We start from the raw sequence: 18,718 nt of genomic DNA on the forward strand, positions 1-18,718 counted from the left end.
ATGTCATTGGGGCATTTATTATGATGATTAACTTGATGTGATATGAGACATTTAATTGGATTAAACAAAACAAAGCCTTCGATTAGCACTGCAGATACCCACTTATCCAAGGTCCCGACCCTGGCCACGAGGTAGAGGAGGCTTCCAATAGCGAGGCTGACCAGGACGAAGAGCTTCTGTCTCAGCAATGCCTGCTGTTTGAATAGCATGGCCCTCCATCAATCTTCAGGACTGCGTCTTCGGCCTGTGGAGAGCAGCACACATACTGTAATTCGTCATTTATACATACTTCGTTGAACGATGAAAATAGCTGATCTACAAGCCGATGTACAAGCTCACAACACGTCACATTGAGATGCGTTGTGAGCTTGTAGATTGGCTATTTTCCTTCCGGTGTCACTCGTCGAAGTAGCCTAGCCTATCAATCAGGCTTAAACCCCTAGTCACCGTGAGGATAGAGAGACAGCCTAATGTTTATTAACACACACTCAATCAAGTCTTACGAGTGATTAAGCCACACTCGTAGGATCCCTGGAAAGTGCTGCAGTACCATTAGAGCTAATGCCCGGCCGTCCACCCCCCTTAGTGAAGATGCATTTATTTATTTGATCTAATGTGTGGACAACCTGCCGGCCGGGGGTGGCTACTGCTTTCAGACTGTGAATGTCTAATTGGCAGCATTACCAGCAATCAAAACTTAATGCCCTGAATTTGACCTTAAAAAAAAAAAAACATTCAATTATTAAATGCCCCGACTGCTGAGATGAGAGCTGTGAGTTGTTTATCTTCCTGAAGCTTGCTGGAGTGGCAACAGTCGATTCCAAAATGAACTCCTATCACTGTCTGTCACCACATCTATCAGGACGTGAGGCGCAAAGATAAAATGTAGCTGAGCGTAAAAGACTTCTGAGCTAGAATGCTGTAGGGAGAAAACTAAAAACAATTCTCAAAGTGGACCTTTCAAACTTTAATTCTGCTATTCATAGCACTTGCATTGTTTTTGGTTTTCGTACAGACAGCAGAATTATTCATAGGACTTATTATGTAACCATGTCTAAAGTGTCATATTAATAGATAGTGTGGGGAAAAAAGTCTTTATATAATACTGTAATAAAGAATACTGACAATGGCATAACTGCGCTCTCGTTCAGTGCCTCATACTCATTGTTCTTGGCAACAACAAAGTATAGCTACAGAGATAATGGCATCTGTAAATTACTGCATTGTATCTTGGAGATATAATGAAATAAAAAAGGCATAGCCTTGGCTGTTTGAATCTTTCCCAGACTAGTTACCTTTCTGTTGACCTGGAAGATGTCAGTGCCATGCATGAAATTAAAGTACATCATCATGTGCTATAGCGAGACAGGACAATTAAGTCCCTCCTAATCAGTAATGTTGCCTAGTCGAAATGTGTGTCAAAGGAAAGCAGAGACATTATATGGTATCTAGTATTTCATCTCAGTACACAGTAAAATCCAGAATGTTAATTAAAGTCAATGTAACCAAATGGACCGCTGGCGGTTACAGATGGTTAAAATGAACAGTGAATGAATTTTACCTGAAAGCTGATTGAAAATAGTTGGAATGAGGAGCAGGCAATTAGTTTGACACAGTTTTGACTGACACATGTCACAAATGATCTATTTCACCAGAGCTTGCATTCCTCTGAGGAATGAGCCAAGCAGAAATCCACTGTGTCATTAAAGATATGCTGACAGCTGACCTACCACTTGCAACAAGCATGATCAAAATGTGGAAAAGTCTTTGCTCTTCACAGTGACAGACCATTCTAATCACAGCTTCATGGATCGATAGTGTTCTTAAATAATATTATGTGATGACATTAGGTAAAAAATGGTTTACCTAGTAAGGTCCACACCACAGTGCTTTTTTCAGGCAATTAATTTGCCCAAAAATCTAACATTTTCAAACTATAGTTTGTGTCATGAGTCCATCCACACAGAATGTAATATGTGAATAGTACATAGTACATACGTTAACATTCAGAACAAGCTCGGTTTTCTGAGCTTTCACACTGTGAATAAATCCATCAAACTGTATCAAAAAGGTATTATCTCAACATTTATGCATCAAGTCCACGATGTGTAAAGACCTTTAACCACTTAAAGCCTGCTTTGTTGACTGGGGTCTCCAAGGGGTCTACGTTTTCTCGCTACACCGATCAATCTCTTCACCAATCATAGCAGATCTACAAGCTGGAGCATTTAGATCTGCTGTTTGGTGAATGTTTGCTTATAATTTGGTCGAATGTTATTAGCGGTATGCCTATTATTATGCCTATGACACATACTACAATAGCAGTGTTGATTTAGTCGACTAATGTTCATCGACTAGTACTACCTTTTTTCACTGATGAAAACGAAATAAAAACTAATGACTAAAAACAAGACAAAATATATATATTGACAATTTCATCAACAAATACAAACTAGACTAAAATGTAAGAGATCCAGTTGAACCAAAAGACAAGTCATTTTACGTGTGGTTGCGCTCAGGTGTCTGAATATAGCAGATCTACAAGCTTACAACTGACTAAAACTAAATTGAGTGCCGGGATTTTTCCCCACCCTAAAACAGAGAGCCTAAAACATGACTCTCGTTTTATTTCATTGGCACGTTTGACTGTCAAGGTTTCAGCCTCCAGGAAGAAACAAAGGGAAGACATCATTGCATCAAGTACTGTCACCTCATAAACACATGAAAAACTGGAAAAAAATACAAAAATCATGGCACCCCATCTTTAATAGTGTGGTACGAGGCGTCAAAAAAACAGCTCCCGTAGGATTTTTGTGCTAAAATAGATTTTTTTGCAGATCTTGGTTCTATAGGGTCCAAACTATGAGAAAATGATGGGGTTCAAATTTTCCCGACCCCCACCCCGTTTCTGGGGGGGGGGTCATCTATTTGGGACCTCCCAGAACAGTATGCCAGCCAGTTAATGTCCAATTTTCATAATATTAGAATTGTAGTATGTTTTAAAACATTCTGAGTTGATTTCTTAAACTTTTAAAGTGGTCAAAATTATCTTTTTTGACTTTTGGTAGGGGTGTTTCCTCACCTGGGACCTCCCGGACTGACCCCTGGGCCTATCCCAGTTCTCATTACATTCCTTGCTCTGCTCCTGCTCCAGAATATTGTCAAATTAGATCATAAATGAAGCATAAAAGTATTTGTAGCTGGGCTCTGATATTAAAAAAAAATAGTAGTAGCCAATACCAGGGGTCTTCCACTGGGGGCCCATGACCCCTAGGGGGTCCTCAGAGTTACTATACAGGGGCCCACCAAATCATTGTGGGATAGGAACTTTTTTCTTTTTTTACATTAAACCACTTGAACCATAGCATCCCTTTTCCAAGGAGAACTTTAGCCAACAATAGCTGATCTACAAGGTTGTAGTTTGAGCTTGTAGATCAGCTATTTTCAAAGTAAGGTGCCTCAGACCCAAGTGTAGCAAATATTGCTGCTAAATAAAGATCAGCCAAGATCAGCCAGGCTGCTGGTGTCTTTCTCTTTTCTCTTTGTCTTTCTGTTGTCGCCGTCAGTCAGGTGACTGGGAGGGCTACTTGTCATCCTTAGAGGAACTCATCAAGTATTTCTTTGCTCGTGATCTCCTTAAATATGCTCAACTGATGCCAGTCTATCTTGCCCAAATGAACGCTCTTGAACAGGATGACCCAGAAACATGGAACGCACTGAAGTCAGGTGAATTTGTGGTGGCAAAGTCAGAGATACCGTTCACTCATCTCTTCACAGATCAAGCCCTTGAGCCCAGGAAATCAAGAAGCTAAAGGGACATGGTGGGATGGTTGGACTCAGTAGAGATGAAGCAGCTCTGGACCGACTAGTCACTACCACACCTCATCTTTCTGGTCTAGTGAATCAGTACCTCAACAGCTTCCCAAAAGCTTCCAGGTCTTCAAGGAAAGAACATTATCAGCTCTCAGGAGAGATTGCATTGAGGTCAAGAGAAAATGCTCTCAAGCAATGTAAATTGATTGAGTTGCACTGTGGAGGCAATCTGTTCAAAGAGAACACACCATTGAAGAGTCTGGTTTCATCAGCGCTTGTGTCAGATGGGGCAAAAAATGACGTTCTTCCTGGGCCTACACAATTTTCCTGGGCCTACACAATTTATCTGGTGCTGACTGGGTAGGAAAATGTGTTGGAATCTCCAATAAGACATGGGTCATTGCCTACTTGAGGCTTGATGATGATGATCCTGCCATTAACTGCTTCAAGGACCTTGGAATGGGTTCCATTCCTCCTGAGCTTGTTAACGGCAAGCTTTCCTCACCATTGGAGCATTTTGCATGCCGTGTTTACAGTCCAAAAGGTCGAACAACCTTGCCATTACTAGATGGGAACTATTTCGGTCAAAGAGGGTGAGATGCTACCTCCCACTCGTGCTGCACTGCTACCACATATCCTCTGTGCCAACTACGTCACAATGCGGGATAAGTCATTCATACCTGGCAAATTGCCCTGAGCTTCCACCAATCGAACAAAATGGATGGAATTCAGATAGTGGAGGTTATGTTCCAGTCAGGTGTCTTGCCCTCCCTGCTCCAAAGGCAGTACTTGAGCTCATCACATGTGGTTGCAAAGCAGGTTGCAATGCTATGGTGGAGACTGTGTCAACACTATCAGGGAGGACATTCAAGATGATGATGACGAAGATGAATAGATCCTGCAAATAATGTATTGTAGGCATAATTGACCATGGGCTCTTTAAGAGGATAGGTGTGTGTGTGTGTGTTGTGTTGTTAGTGTGAGCGCAGTGTGTGAAATAAATGGACACGTTCTGCATGCCCAAAGTGAGAAGTTGCAATACCTTTATTCCCTGCAGTAACATCTGTCAACAATAATGGTAGAATACGCAGAGCGAGGAATGTAATGAGTACTGAGATGAGTCCGGGGGGCCCCGGGTGAAGAAAGACCCCAACCAAAAGACAGAAAAGATTATTCTGGCTACTTTGTGTAAGAAATCAACTCAGAATATTTAAAAACCTATAAAACAACCCTAATATTATGAAAATCGGACATTAATTGTCTGGCGTACTATTATGGGGGGTCCCAAAATATATGACCCCCCCAAATAAGGGGTGGGGGTCGGGAAAATTTGAACCCCATCATTTTCTGACTGTTTGGTCCCTATGAAAGCCAAAAAACCAAAAAAATCACTTTTAGCAAAAAAGTCCTACGGAAATACACCTCGTACCACACTATAAGTTTTGCTCAAAAGACTATGGTCACATTCATACCAGAGAGCTTTTCTGCGATTAAAACGAATCGTGCTGCGCATTTTCAGAAAGTGCACTTCGTTTGGCAGGTGTGAAGGCTCATTCGATTCGTAATGCGTATCAAAGAACCACATTATACTCCGAGCAAAAATGGTTTCGCTTCGCTTCCAATCGCACTTGATTACGATTCGGTGCAGGTGTGAATGCAATCCGCAGTAAATAAAGGAAATGAAGCAAACAATGTGGCGGGTGAGGAGCTGAACACAGTTGGAGACGGAGAAGGCATATTTTACGCAGCACAAAGATGTCCGGTTACCGTGGATAGACGTGGTCGAATGAGGAGACGCATTATAGCCTACAGAATATTCTGTCTGTCTGTGCGTGCGTGCCGTAAACATGGAGTGCTGTCACTGTGTGGGGACTAGTGGGGAGTAGGAACTTTCATCTCAATAAACGTGTAAACATTTTGCGCTGCTGTCTGTTATATCAGTGCGCTCAGCGCTGTGCCTCCATGCCCAAAAGAACAGTGTGTGGCTGCGTGCGTATAGTGAGAGAGCGAGACCCAGACGGCACGACACATGCACGTTATGAGTATATATATATATATATATATATATATATATCACCATAGATTTCACTGTGCTGACATGTAGTGTGAAGGAAAACCGCAGCAAATTAAATATGCAAGAATCCCAAATTCTCCGCCCATTACGCATTGAGTGATTGAGTCTACCGAAGTATTAGGTGAGAATGTGACCTATGACTAAAAAACTAAAAATACAAACTTTGCTGTCAAAATCAACACTGCACAATAGGGATGCTAGGGTTCACATGGTGAACAAGATGGTTTTCTATATGTGGTGCTAATTATTTGCCACTATTCTGTTCTAATTCTCTGAACACTACAGTACATTGGTCACTGGTACTGGTAAAAATAGATGGCTGCAGCTGTGCTCACAGTGGAGTTCCAGTTCTGCTAAGAAGCCCATTGTGGAGCAACTGAATGAGGTTGCAGCTGATGATCCCAGTGCAGTTAACGATGCATGATGTGATAAATCACAATTCCAGTGTCCACCTTTAGTAATTGTACAGTTTGGCATTGGCAATTGGTACATGCTGATACATTTTCCTTCAATTTCCACTGTGGTTAAAATGTTGTTCAACATTAATATAAGGCTGGGACAGAAATGCAATAATTATTGTTCTTTTTATTTATTCTCTCTATTAGGTCATTAGGGTTCATTCAAATAAATTCAAATAATCAGGCTTATGCTTATATGAACATGTTGGGACAAATACATTCTCTTTTCTTGATGCAAGCAACAACACATTCATTTCTTTAATGTTAATAAATGAACAGTAATTAAGTAAAGTAATGTAACTGTGAGGTTCTTGCATAAGCCCCTCTGGGGTTTCTTACCTCACCGGCACAACAACAAGACGTCATCTTTGGAAAGAACTAGCATGTGTGTATTGTGTTGTGCAAATCAAATCAATCAATCAATGGGACCTACTGTAAACAATCACAACTGTAAACAATCACTGATTGGTCACTGAATTGCTTGTCTCAAGAGAAGGACTGTTGGCATAATGTCACTGGTTCTCAAAGTGGGACCCCCAGGGATCCTTGAGGGGGACAAAATATAAATGTATTTTCTAAAACAATGTTTTATCATATAGGAAAACTATTGGTGGAGAGGTTTGTCTAACTCATGTTATGCTTAGCTGTGATTGGACCATAGCAGTTTGGGGAGGGGCTTAGCTATAGGTCAATTCTTTACACACCTGCTATTTATCACAAGGACAGACAGCCTGCGGTCAAAAACCATGGAAGACAACACACATTGACATGCCATGAGGGCAGAGGTCTGTGGTAAGTATCAGTACTGTCCTGGGATCAGTGCCAGAACAATGCTATTTTCTCTACTTCAAAATGAACCACAGAGGGCACACACCCTCTGATCGCCCTTTTTAAGCAGTGGGACCACCACCCCGGTCTGCCACTCCCTCGGCACTGCCCCAGACTTCCACGCAATGTTGAAAAGACAGCCCCTCAACACCCAGAGCCAGGAAGGGCACAGTAGTAATGTTTTTATGGATTTTTATTACCAGTGTGTACCAGTACAACCTTCATATAATCATGTTCACTCTTACTGATATTCCAGGCCTATATCTTTCTTCAGATTACTGTGTATGTGGTGCTTGAAATATAAAATACTAGAATTTCGCAGGCGCTTCGCGGGCGCTCATCCCAGAGTTACCTTGCCGCGCACTATGGGAAGAAGGAAATTGCGGGAGTTGACTCCACATGTAGTAACGGATGGGTTATTGGTTCGGCCAGTTAACATTGCAAATTTGCAAGTCTGTATGTTAACAGACATACTGCATGGTCCTTGTGAGGACCCAAATTCCCCAAATGCCATCTTGCCTCGCATGTCTCCCCTTTCCCTTGGTTTATAAATGTGTCCTATATGTCCTAATATAAAGCATAAAATGCCAAAACCCGAAATCTTACAAAAGTAAGGATGAGATCATCTTGATGCCCGATGCCGATACCTCTCTTCTCTTCACATTCTCAGTATTGTGTATTTTGCACCTTTGATTACAGAGAATAATCACTTTCCATTTTAGCATGGCATGAGATGTGATGACATTCATTACTTCTGTTGTCCCTCCTCCAACATGACAGTACAACACAAAGGTAAACCGCTCACTAACGTTTGGACAGCTGTTATCAGTTTCCAACGTGGAGGCCAAACATGAACGTGTGCATTCATCACAGTCACTTGTTGTGCCAAAACAATCTAAATTCTTATTTGGCTCTTTGTTGAAGAAAGAGTTCTGAGTCATTTAGCAGAAACACACTGGCATCAGTGTTATTATTTTAGCCCAGTCATTCTGAGCACATGGTGAAGGGATGAAAGAGTAGTGGGAGAATGTGGGAAAGGCAGAAACAGAGGGAGACAGAGACAGAGAGACGCAGAAAGAAATTTAAGAAAGAAAGAAAGAGAGAGAGACAAGGATCAGAACAGTGATGAATAATTCACCACTGTGTGCCTTATATTGATATTGATCATTGCGTATGCACAGGGGAATGATTGTGCTTTTGGGGTTGGATCTCTGCCCTCCTCTGATCTCCCCGCTCCGCTCTGCGCTCCTCTAAACCATGCGTCCATTTTGCAATATTACACCTACATTATTTATCACCCGTCGCTGCACAGATCCCCCTTTGTCTTGAACCCACTCTCTGGCACAATTAAATCCTGTCTGTCTGCTTGGTGCAGCATTGATGCACCATGGTGTGTATAAGAAAAACGATCTCTTGTCCTTAGGAGTGAATGGCAAACTCCCAGAGGAAGCAGCATGAGGTCAAACACCTGCTGACGACCATAGTCAGGAATTTAACCACTGGCCGGGGTCCCTGAGAGGCTTATCCTCGGCCCTCTCATTTTTTCCCTGTACACCAAATGTGTTCCCCAAAAATAGACCTACATACTCACAATATAACAATATTGTTTAATTTACAATATGAACTGCAGCAATATTACCAAGCGACTGTATTCTAGGAAACTATATGTTTGGCAACTTTATAATTCAAATCTGTGTCAAGACAACGCTGAGGAAGGCCAACCCAGGCCGAAACGCGTACGTTGTCCACTCTCGTCAGAGGTAAATAAAATCATGTGAGAAGGACATAATGAGTGCTGGCATTTTCTTCAACACAACAAGAGTTGGCTTTGTCCGCGGCGTAAACGTCTTTAAAAAAATACTTGAAAAATCTACGGGGAAAATGAATGGGGAATTATTTCCTGGGCCCTCATCGGGGGCGGGACTTTGACGCTCTAGAGAGGCATGTCTGCAGATCCACAGTTGCTAATTACAGCAATGAATGTTTCTTTTTTTAAACGGACCGTGCACATTAATAAACATGAGAACTTAAATGCAGTTAATGCACCATATAAATGTGTCAGATTTAGGCAAGCAGTACACCTCATTCTCATATGTACTACTTGAGCATGTTAATGTTAATACAATAATATACATAACACAAGAGTGGTTAGTAGAGTGTCCAATCTGCCCATCTATGCCAGGATGCATAATAATAATGGCGTATGCAGTGAAATGACTAACTGTTCCATGCAACAGTAGCACAGCATGTGATTATTACCAGTTGTCCATTGTACCTACTACTATCTAATGTACCCCTCCCCCCCCCCCCCCCCATCTCCTTTTCTCTCATAAATACTCTCATACACATTCATTGTCTACAACTCCCTCCATCTTTCTGTCAGAATTGCTGTCATTCTAATTTTTCGGTAATCCACCAAAGCCTGTATGCAAGATTAACATGTCGACAGACACGCACATGGGGCGAATGCATGAATCTCCTGGCAGAGATTAACAACACAAACAATAACAAGAAGCACTACATAAGCATAAAAAAACATACAGAACACATACTGTAAGCGGCACAGACACGCGAGCAAAACTCTTGGGCATTAACAAGACGCCCTACAGTATGATCAGCATAAAAACATTCCAACATTCAGGCATAGAGAAGACATACAGAAAAACATAATGCATAGCACAAAGAGCACTAAACATATTATAGATTCTGTTTAAAGTACCACACAATAAGAGACGTGATATTCCTTCTGTTGGTATAGTATTCGAGATATGTGGGATGACTGCCCAAAAGCAATTGTTCAGAAAAGTATTTTAGTGATATGACATATGACTTTGTTTTTTTTATCCAATGTTTTGAGTGATTGCTTATAAAGAATGTCAACGTATTTTAATCTTAACTCGAGTAACTCAAGTAGTATTCATTTCACCTATTTAATTCACCATTGAACATTTTAACTTTGATAAATAAAATAAAGTACCATTGACCTCTTGATTCATCATTATGCTTTCTTTAGTCCATACTGTACCACATCAATGACCTTTTTAGACATGACATTTAACTATAGAATACAATGCTTATAGGTTTATGGTCAGACTTGTGAATCCGTGTGCACACCGGAACGATGGAGGCAGGCAGGCGGGCAGAGCAAGGTTGATACTTTGAGCAGACTTAAACCCTATACAGTACTTCTATAGGGCCTACAAAGGTGTCTATAGACCGATTCTGTACCGGTTTCATGGTCGCAGCCTACGTATTTCCTGTAGGCGGACTCGACGTAGCTGCAGGGGTAAAACCCTCACCAGGCGCACCTCTTCCACTACAGTGAACGGCAGAGTGACTGATGTTAGTTTGCCTCAAACTTTACTCCTTTACCTGCTTTTTTACTAACACTAACATTACAAAGATGCCCAGAACATCGAGATGAACCTGTGTAGTTTATGGCTGCTCCAACAGTAGTGGCAACATAACAAATAAAATAAAACGGAATGTCTAATATCCACCGCGATGGCTGAGACCAGAGCCATTGAGTAATGGTTGAGACAAAGCAGTGAAGAATCCTGCAAGATACATAATTTCAGTCTTACCCAATACCCAATCTTTCTGTTTTATGAACACAAGGCTGCTGTATTTTATACCTCATACTAAGCATTTAAAGTATGAGGTATAAAGTACAGCAGCCTTGTGTTAATAAAACAGAAATATTTGGTATTGGGTAAGACTGGCGTTATGTATCTTTCACTGCTTCGTCTCAACCATTACTCAATGGCTCTGGTCTCCGCCATCACGGTGGATATTAGACATTCCGTTTTTATTTAATTTTTATGTTGCCACTACTGTTGGAGCAGCCATAAACTACACAGGTTCATCTCGATGTTCTGGGCATCTTTGTAATGTTAGTGTTAGTAAAAAAGCAGGTAAAGGAGTAAAGTTTGAGGCAAACTAACATCAGTCACTCTGCCGTTCACTGTAGTGGAAGAGGTGCGCCTGGTGAGGGTTTTACTCCCGCAGCTATGTCGAGTCCGCCTACAGGAAATACGTAGGCTGCGACCATGAGACCCGCTACGGAATCGGTCTATACTTGCCCCCCCTCCTTTTTTCCCCCTCTACACCTAATAAGTACGCAACACGCCGCCATCTGTTATTTTCTGCACATATTTTCGCTGAATATTCGTATATAGGGGTGCTTGGCATGGAAACATTTGAGAAACCCTGGGCTACTACATTATGCACACTGGAGTTAGACACTACTCTAAAAGTCAGAATTGGAGCATCAGGGTTTTGCAGAGTGACAGAATAATTGGGGAAACGGGAGATTGTGAGTACGAGAGAATAAAGTAGGCATTAAATGCTAATTAAATCTCGCAGTGCTTCCTCATACAAAAGGCTTGAAATGGTGAGTGAGAGCAGTGGTGGGTGGTATACAATGAGGGACGAGTGCTGCGGACTGAGAAGACTGTGCTGTGACCTTGAAACAGCAAATAAGACAAGCAACCTTGCAATGAAGTCGTGATGTGTATAGGGACAAAGGGAAGACCTCTCCACATTCATGGTTTATGATTCTTTCCCCTCAAGGCCTGTGTGGGACTGTGGCAGTGATTCATATTTTAAGGTTTGTACACAAACACATCAACAGTACACACACAAAGATGCACACGCACACACACACACACACACATACATGCCCACACGTAGATAAGTACACTCTCTCTCCAAGACATTGTGATCAACATATTCAAAATATAAAATAAATATTCCTACTATATCACAGACACAGTATGATTTCAATATCACTTTGATTACTTAATTTGACCTTTATTTATACATTTATCTCTCACCAAATCTCTTCACCAAAAATAGATCCACTAAGATCCACTATAAGTGGATCAAGTTGTAGATCTCTTACTTTTGTCAAATATTATGACATGCTCATTGCTCAGAATAGGGATGCTATAGGGATGTGTCATGTGTTTAAACACTCATCATTACAACATACAAAATAAAATGGAGCAAGAGATTTCACTGCGGCCAACTAACATTCTCTAAACTGAACAAGCATTAGTCAATACTACAACACTCTTACATTAAATGTTTTCTTATCTTCATGGCCATCTGTTGAGAAAGCAGTCATGAACTTATTTGTTTTTAACTCCTCCTTGTTGTCCCCTGTATTCACCATGCCACGGTGGCAGCTAACAAGATTATGTGGGTAGATGCTGTTTTTGTCTTCACAGTTAAGTGCACTGATGGGATTTGTGATATCTGTACATGATTAAATAAGTGGGGAAAGGTGATGGAGAAGGAGCCAAGGTTATTATAGTTTAGAATATTTCATTATTTATTCAAAAACAAAATAAAAATCGTGTTAGTTTGAGTTTTTATTTTAAACTGTAGTCAGGGGAATGATTCCAAAAGCTTGTAGATCGACATCGACAAGAAGAATCTTGGATACCGACGAAGACTATTTATGTTGAGCCTCGTTCTCAATTACATTTATGGTAACTAAAATGTTTTTACTTTAATTTTCAATTTCAGTTTGAGTTATTTTGTTAGTTTTAGGTAACTACAGTATAATAATCATGTGTATTTTTAAGCATAGGCAGATACAGGCTTTATGAGACTCAAGATAGACTTTATGATATGAGCTGAACTAAACTCAGGATAGACTGTATGATATGAGCTGAACTAAACTCAGGATAGACTGTATGATATGAGCTGAACTAAACTCAGGATAGACTGTATGATATGAGCTGAACTAAACTCAGGATAGACTGTATGATATGAGCTGAACTTGTGCATGATTGAATGTCCTTGAGCGTTTTTGGGATTACAGTCTCATGCTGAGGAGGTGTTTGTTCAGTGTCTCTTCTTAAAGGCACGAACACCACTTGATGTTGTGTATCCGACAACAGCAGGGGAAAGGCTGTTCCATGTAGTTACTGCAGTGTGGAGAAAGCTCCCGTCAAGGCATTTTTTGTTGGACCTGCAACCTTCTCCACCATTGGGACAGAGCTGCAGAACATCAGGCAGGAACACCTGCAGGAGAAGCCTGCAGAGCAGATGTGTTGCTCAGAACAGCTGGCGAGGACCCCCCACCCCTAGTAGCACCAGTGGTGGAAAGTCTTAAGTAGCTAAGTACTTTTACTCAAGTACTGTTGACAATTCTGAGGTACTTTTAAGTATAGTGCTGTCTCTGCTGCCATGGAGCTACTTGTGCCCATCTGCTGAGTGACATGCACATTGTATCATGAGGACATACTGTACATAGCCATGAGTTTGTGAATGTATCCTTTACTCACTGCATCTAAATATGTGTGTCCTTATATATATGTGCGTGTGTGTGTGTGTGTGTGTGTGTGTGTGTGTGTGTGTGTGTGTGTGTGTGTGTGTGTGTGTGTGTGTGTGTGTGTGTCGCATGTGTGTGCAGTGTGCCCCCCGGGCTGAAGCTTGTTTGCAGCTTCAGTCCGTCTGATTCCATTTCACTGTTCCACCTTTGTTCCACCACATGTTGATCCACCAGGAAACCTTGTATGTCCAAAACTGTTCTTTTACAGGAAATGGAGCAAAAACCTTCGTTCCAATCGAACCAATGTCATTATTTAGTCACAAGTTCTTATTAATATATTAAATTATTTATGAAACCCACTGCAGATAAGCCACTGAGAAGAAGCACAGTGTGGGTACATACAGTACAAGTAGATTTAATCAAGTTACAAGTAGTGTATTTAAATACCGGTACTATTTGTTTTTGGGGTTCTTCCAATTTTCAATCATTTTACTTCTACTCCACTAATCTCAGAGGCAAATATTGTACATTTACTCCACTACAACTATATGAAAACTTTAGTTACTTTGAAGATTTTGATTATTATTACAAAACATTAACCACTTCAGCGCTATATATACTTTGGATATTTGAAAATAGACAATCTTGTGAACTTGTAGATCTGCTATTTTCAAAGGATTTTTATACATTTGAAAACTTGTGAAATGGGACCATAGGCATAATGATGTGTACGTTTACTTTTGGTACTTTAAGTATATTATGATGCCAATGCTTTTACTCAAGTAAATTTTGATTACCGAGTCACACAAGTGTTTTCTACTGATACTTTTACTTCTACTGCAACCAGGAAATAGAAGAGTGGTGTGAAGGGTTGCCCGGGCAGCACGCCACAGCAAGTGCTGGAGTCTGGGGTGGGGTTCTACATAGACGATGATGGGAACGGCTGTGCACCGTATAGTGTGCTTTTTAATTTAGCACTTCAATCTCACCAATGGCTTTTTTTAGGGGGCTGTTTTTGTGGCTTGTAAATGGAAAGTAACATCACAGCACAACTGTGTGCAGTCAGTCAGTCACAGCTATATTTGATTTGACTGTGCCTTCCTGCAATGTTATTCCTCTCCATTATCTTGTTCCCTATTCTAAAATCTTCCTGTAAGTGCAATTGTTGAGAGCTTTCACAAAAATAATTTCACACTCTTTGTACATCTGTAACTGTGTGATGATTCTGATTCTCTGAGCTGCTTTTGACAGATTCCCAGAATATTGACCTGTAGTTCCCAAACTTGGGATTTTGTGACAACCACACATTATTATTACAAATGTGATACAAAATGTTATGAATTATATATTTTAATTTACTATACAAGTACCATGTGCTCACTCAATTCACAATACAGAGGCAAAATGTAACCACTTCCAACTCAGCGATTTAGGTACGTCATTATAATAGCTCTTGTAATAAAATGTGACAATAGATGATCGACAAGCTCATATCACGCTGTGAGCTTGCTTGAAGTTTGGGCAAATGTTTGTATAAGTATCTGAAGATTACAAAACTGTGTTTAACCCCTTGAAGAAGTATCTGCTATTTTTGGCAAAGAGATTTGATGCCTAGGAGAAAAAAGAGTGAACCTAGTATAAAGCCCAGAGGGACCCTGGCCAACTAAGTATTAGTGTGGTTTAATTTGAAATTAAATTACATGCCATTATTGTGCACCGGCGTGACCATCCATTTGCTGTATTGGGTCACATATTTTGTCAGCAAAACTAACACCTGATCACCTGGCAGGATAGCCACAATCCTTTTTCCCAAGATCAGCCACGAGATAGACAGAATTTAGAAATAAATCAAAAAACACCCTGGATCACACTGAGCATGTCCAAAGAGAGGAAAGAGCAATAACATGAAGATGTTTATCTGGAAATGATTATGCATTTAGGCAGGCAGGCACACACACAGGGCCTTACTGTAGTGTACAACATGTGCATTTTGCGAACGTAAATTAGTTCATCACACGGTGAATGTTGTATGTAATTCAACCGCCCCCTTATCCTGCTGCTTTTCCATTAAATGGGGCAGGAGCTGTGTCTTGAGTCAGGTCGCTCCACCAGAGAGCTCCAGACTTCCCTCTCCAGAGCAACATCAGTGACTTCCTCCTGGGGGATCCCGAGACGTTCCAAGGCCAGTGAGTCGATGTGTTTCCTCCAACTGCGCCTTGGTCTGCCCCGGGTTCTCCTCCCAGTGGGACGTGCCTCGAGGACCTCCCTAGGCAGACGCCCGAGAGGCATCCTAACCAGATGTCCGAACCACCTAAGCTGGCTCCTTTCCAGGTGAAGAAGCACAGAGTCTCTCTCGCGTGACTGAACTTCTCACCCTATCTCTAAGGGAGATGCCAGCCAAGAAAACTCATTTCGAACGCTTGTATTCGCAACCTTATTCTTTCGGTCATGACCCACACTTCATGACCATAGGTGAGAGTAGGAACGAAGATTGCTCGGTAGAGAGAGAGCTTTGCCTTCTGGCTTAACTCTCTTTTCATCACAACAGTGCGGTACACCAACTGCAATACCGCCCCTGCCGCTTCGATTCTCACACCACTAAACCACTAACCTTGCGTCACCAGACTTTAGTTTCCACCTCGGATGAATGCCTGGTCTAAAAAAATCCAAAATCGCCCATTTGATCTGGTCTAGGCATGGTTTAGACCCGATCTTTTCATTATCACTTTTTTTGTCATTTTCCCCATGTATTTACATACATAAATGAAATACCGTTTCCCCTCAGTCACTTACAGTGCAACATAAAACATAGCCTATTTAATAAACATAAAAGCTAAAAACTAAAGACATAGTATAGACAAACATTTAAAAAGAGCCCTAGTATGTGTGTAAGATGATGTGCAGTTCATATAAAAAGTTTAAAAAGTTACCAACACAACACAAGCCTATGGATAAAGTGCCATGATGCAATTATTAAAAAAACATTACCAGCACAGTTTAACCAGTTTAGCAAACACACGCACAAATTTGTAGTACTAGTCTAGAACATGTACTTAGTTACTTTTCACCACTGTCAACTCAACTCCTGGTTATCATGTGTGATAAGCAGGAGTTGAGCTCTGCTCGATCAGGATAAAACATCTCACCTTATTTCATGTCTCAGACGTCCCTGGAGTGGAAGAGGGTGTTTAGCTGACTAATGTGTAATTGATAAGTGTCTGAGTCATGAAAGCACTGCGGAAATTGCTGAGATATCACACAGACACGTGCACACGCACACATGCGCGCGCACACACACACACACACACACACACACACACACACACACACACACACACACACACACACACACACACACACACACACACACACACACACACACACACACACACACACACACACACAGTCTTGCTCACTGCTGTGGTACATCACTAATTCCTCTCTGCTGTGGTAGTGTGGTACATCAGTCATCACAAACTCCTCTCAACTTGTGTCAGCTGATGTTTGAAATGTGCCAATTTGGTTCGTTTTACTGTATCTATGAAAAAGTTATTTGTGTACAAGTTAAATGTTCTCATTTATTTTTTGTAAAAGCAGTGGAAACATCGATAATCGATGGGCTAGAACTGAAACAAGCGTTCTTAACCTGTTCTCGACAGTCACAGAACACTGCATAATCGTGTCTGACAATGACGTCGATAGCGCAGAGAAGAAGTAAGCAAGGTGATGACGAGGTGGTTGGGCAGAAGGGAAGTGTCGACATGAGCATGAAAATAATTATGAGGACTTCGTTATCATGCAGAACCTCTCTGCTGTTTTCCAGCCATCAAGCACCGCCTGATTCAAGGTGACAGTTCCTCTGCTCTGCACCACACGAAGACTCTCTAGGTGTTTAAAGTTCCATCCCACCCATCGCTGCCTGTCATCGTAGCCCAGGCAGGTTGTTGGTGAACAGTAGAGCCCCAACAATGTCAGAGTTGTGGGTTCCGTGCCTAAGCCTGAATTTGCAGAGACCTACACCACAGATTACATGGACTTTGTGCAAAGTGCAAATTCCAGAAATTAAAAAAATTAATAAATAAAATCTGAGAAAAGAAAAACAAACTAGGGTATATCATAAATAGATGATTTTACAAGCTCACAACATAAAATAACAAAAACGATTAATTATTTTAAATTTAAAAAAATAATTTCATGCGCCAACTTTCTCACGGAACATAATATTCTTAAAGCCCTACCCCCTTTCTTTTAGATACCTTTTTTAAAGCACCCCTCTCTTCTTATTAATACTACTACTACTACTACTACTAATACTACTAATAATAAATAATAAAAAAGGGTTCACAAGAAAAGTTGATGTCCCTGCTTTTGATTCTCTGTCATATATATTTGTCTCCACCAGGCCGAAGGCATGTGGGGAGAGTATGTTTTGCACTCCGTCCGTCCGCGTGTGTGTGTGTCCGTGTGTCCGTGTGTCCGTGAACAGCTAATCCCGGCCACCGTTAACCCGGTCGATGCCATATTTTGCACACACACTCCCTGGATGCCAACCATGAACCTCTTCCCCAAACTTTCCAGAACGGCCTGTTATAGCGCCACCAGGAGGCCGCTTTGTGCAAAACAAGTTTTTCGATGCCATATTTTGCACACACACTCCCTGGATGCCAACCATGAACCTCTGCCCCAAACTTTCCAGAACGGCCTGTTATAGCGCCACCAGGAGGCCGCTTTGTGCAAAACAAGTTTTTGCACAGTACACCTACAGATTTTGTCCAAACATCACGCAAATTGGTACACAGTCTCTCTAGAGCCATTCAACGAAACGGGTCTTTCAGATTTATCAGACTCCATCCTGATTGGTTAAGATTGGCTTCCAAAGTTCACAGGAGTGCTCAGTTTCAAACAAAATGCTGCAAATCATGAACACATCGCGTGATTTCCGTGAAATTGTGCACCCACATTCCCACTAGGCCGAGGACGAAATGCCACATGAACAATTTCAACTCAGCCTCAAGGTGGCGCTATAACTGGCCGAAACGTGTTTTTACCTCTAACTGCACGGATCTGTGGATAACCTGGTGGAGACCTGTGCCCGGAAGGGCACTTTTTCTAGTTTTGTATGTATTTTCAACCACGTTATCATATGTGAACTTTATTTTTTTTTAAGATATGTTTTTTTGGCTTTTTCCGCCTTTATTGATAGGTTGATAAGTAATCTTTTTTTTTCTTTTTTTCTTTTTTTTTTGCGGCTTACGCCTTTAT

The 18,718-nt window shown here is 41.2% G+C and overlaps 1 protein-coding gene across 1 annotated transcript in view; it reads right to left on the minus strand.

Annotated features, from left to right (window-relative positions):
• LOC310876311 (heparan sulfate glucosamine 3-O-sulfotransferase 5) overlaps positions 1–18,718 on the minus strand; it is a 66,479-nt gene that overhangs the window by 3,478 nt on the left and 44,283 nt on the right. The window contains exon 2 of the mRNA XM_083789826.1: positions 103–244. Coding sequence (XP_083645952.1) covers positions 103–209 — 107 coding nt within the window. The 5' untranslated portion in view covers positions 210–244. The remainder of the gene's footprint in view (positions 1–102; positions 245–18,718) is intronic.

The sequence above is a fragment of the Protomyctophum parallelum genome (assembly GCF_964188405.1).
Source record: "Protomyctophum parallelum genome assembly, chromosome: 19".
Lineage (NCBI taxonomy): Eukaryota > Metazoa > Chordata > Actinopteri > Myctophiformes > Myctophidae > Protomyctophum > Protomyctophum parallelum.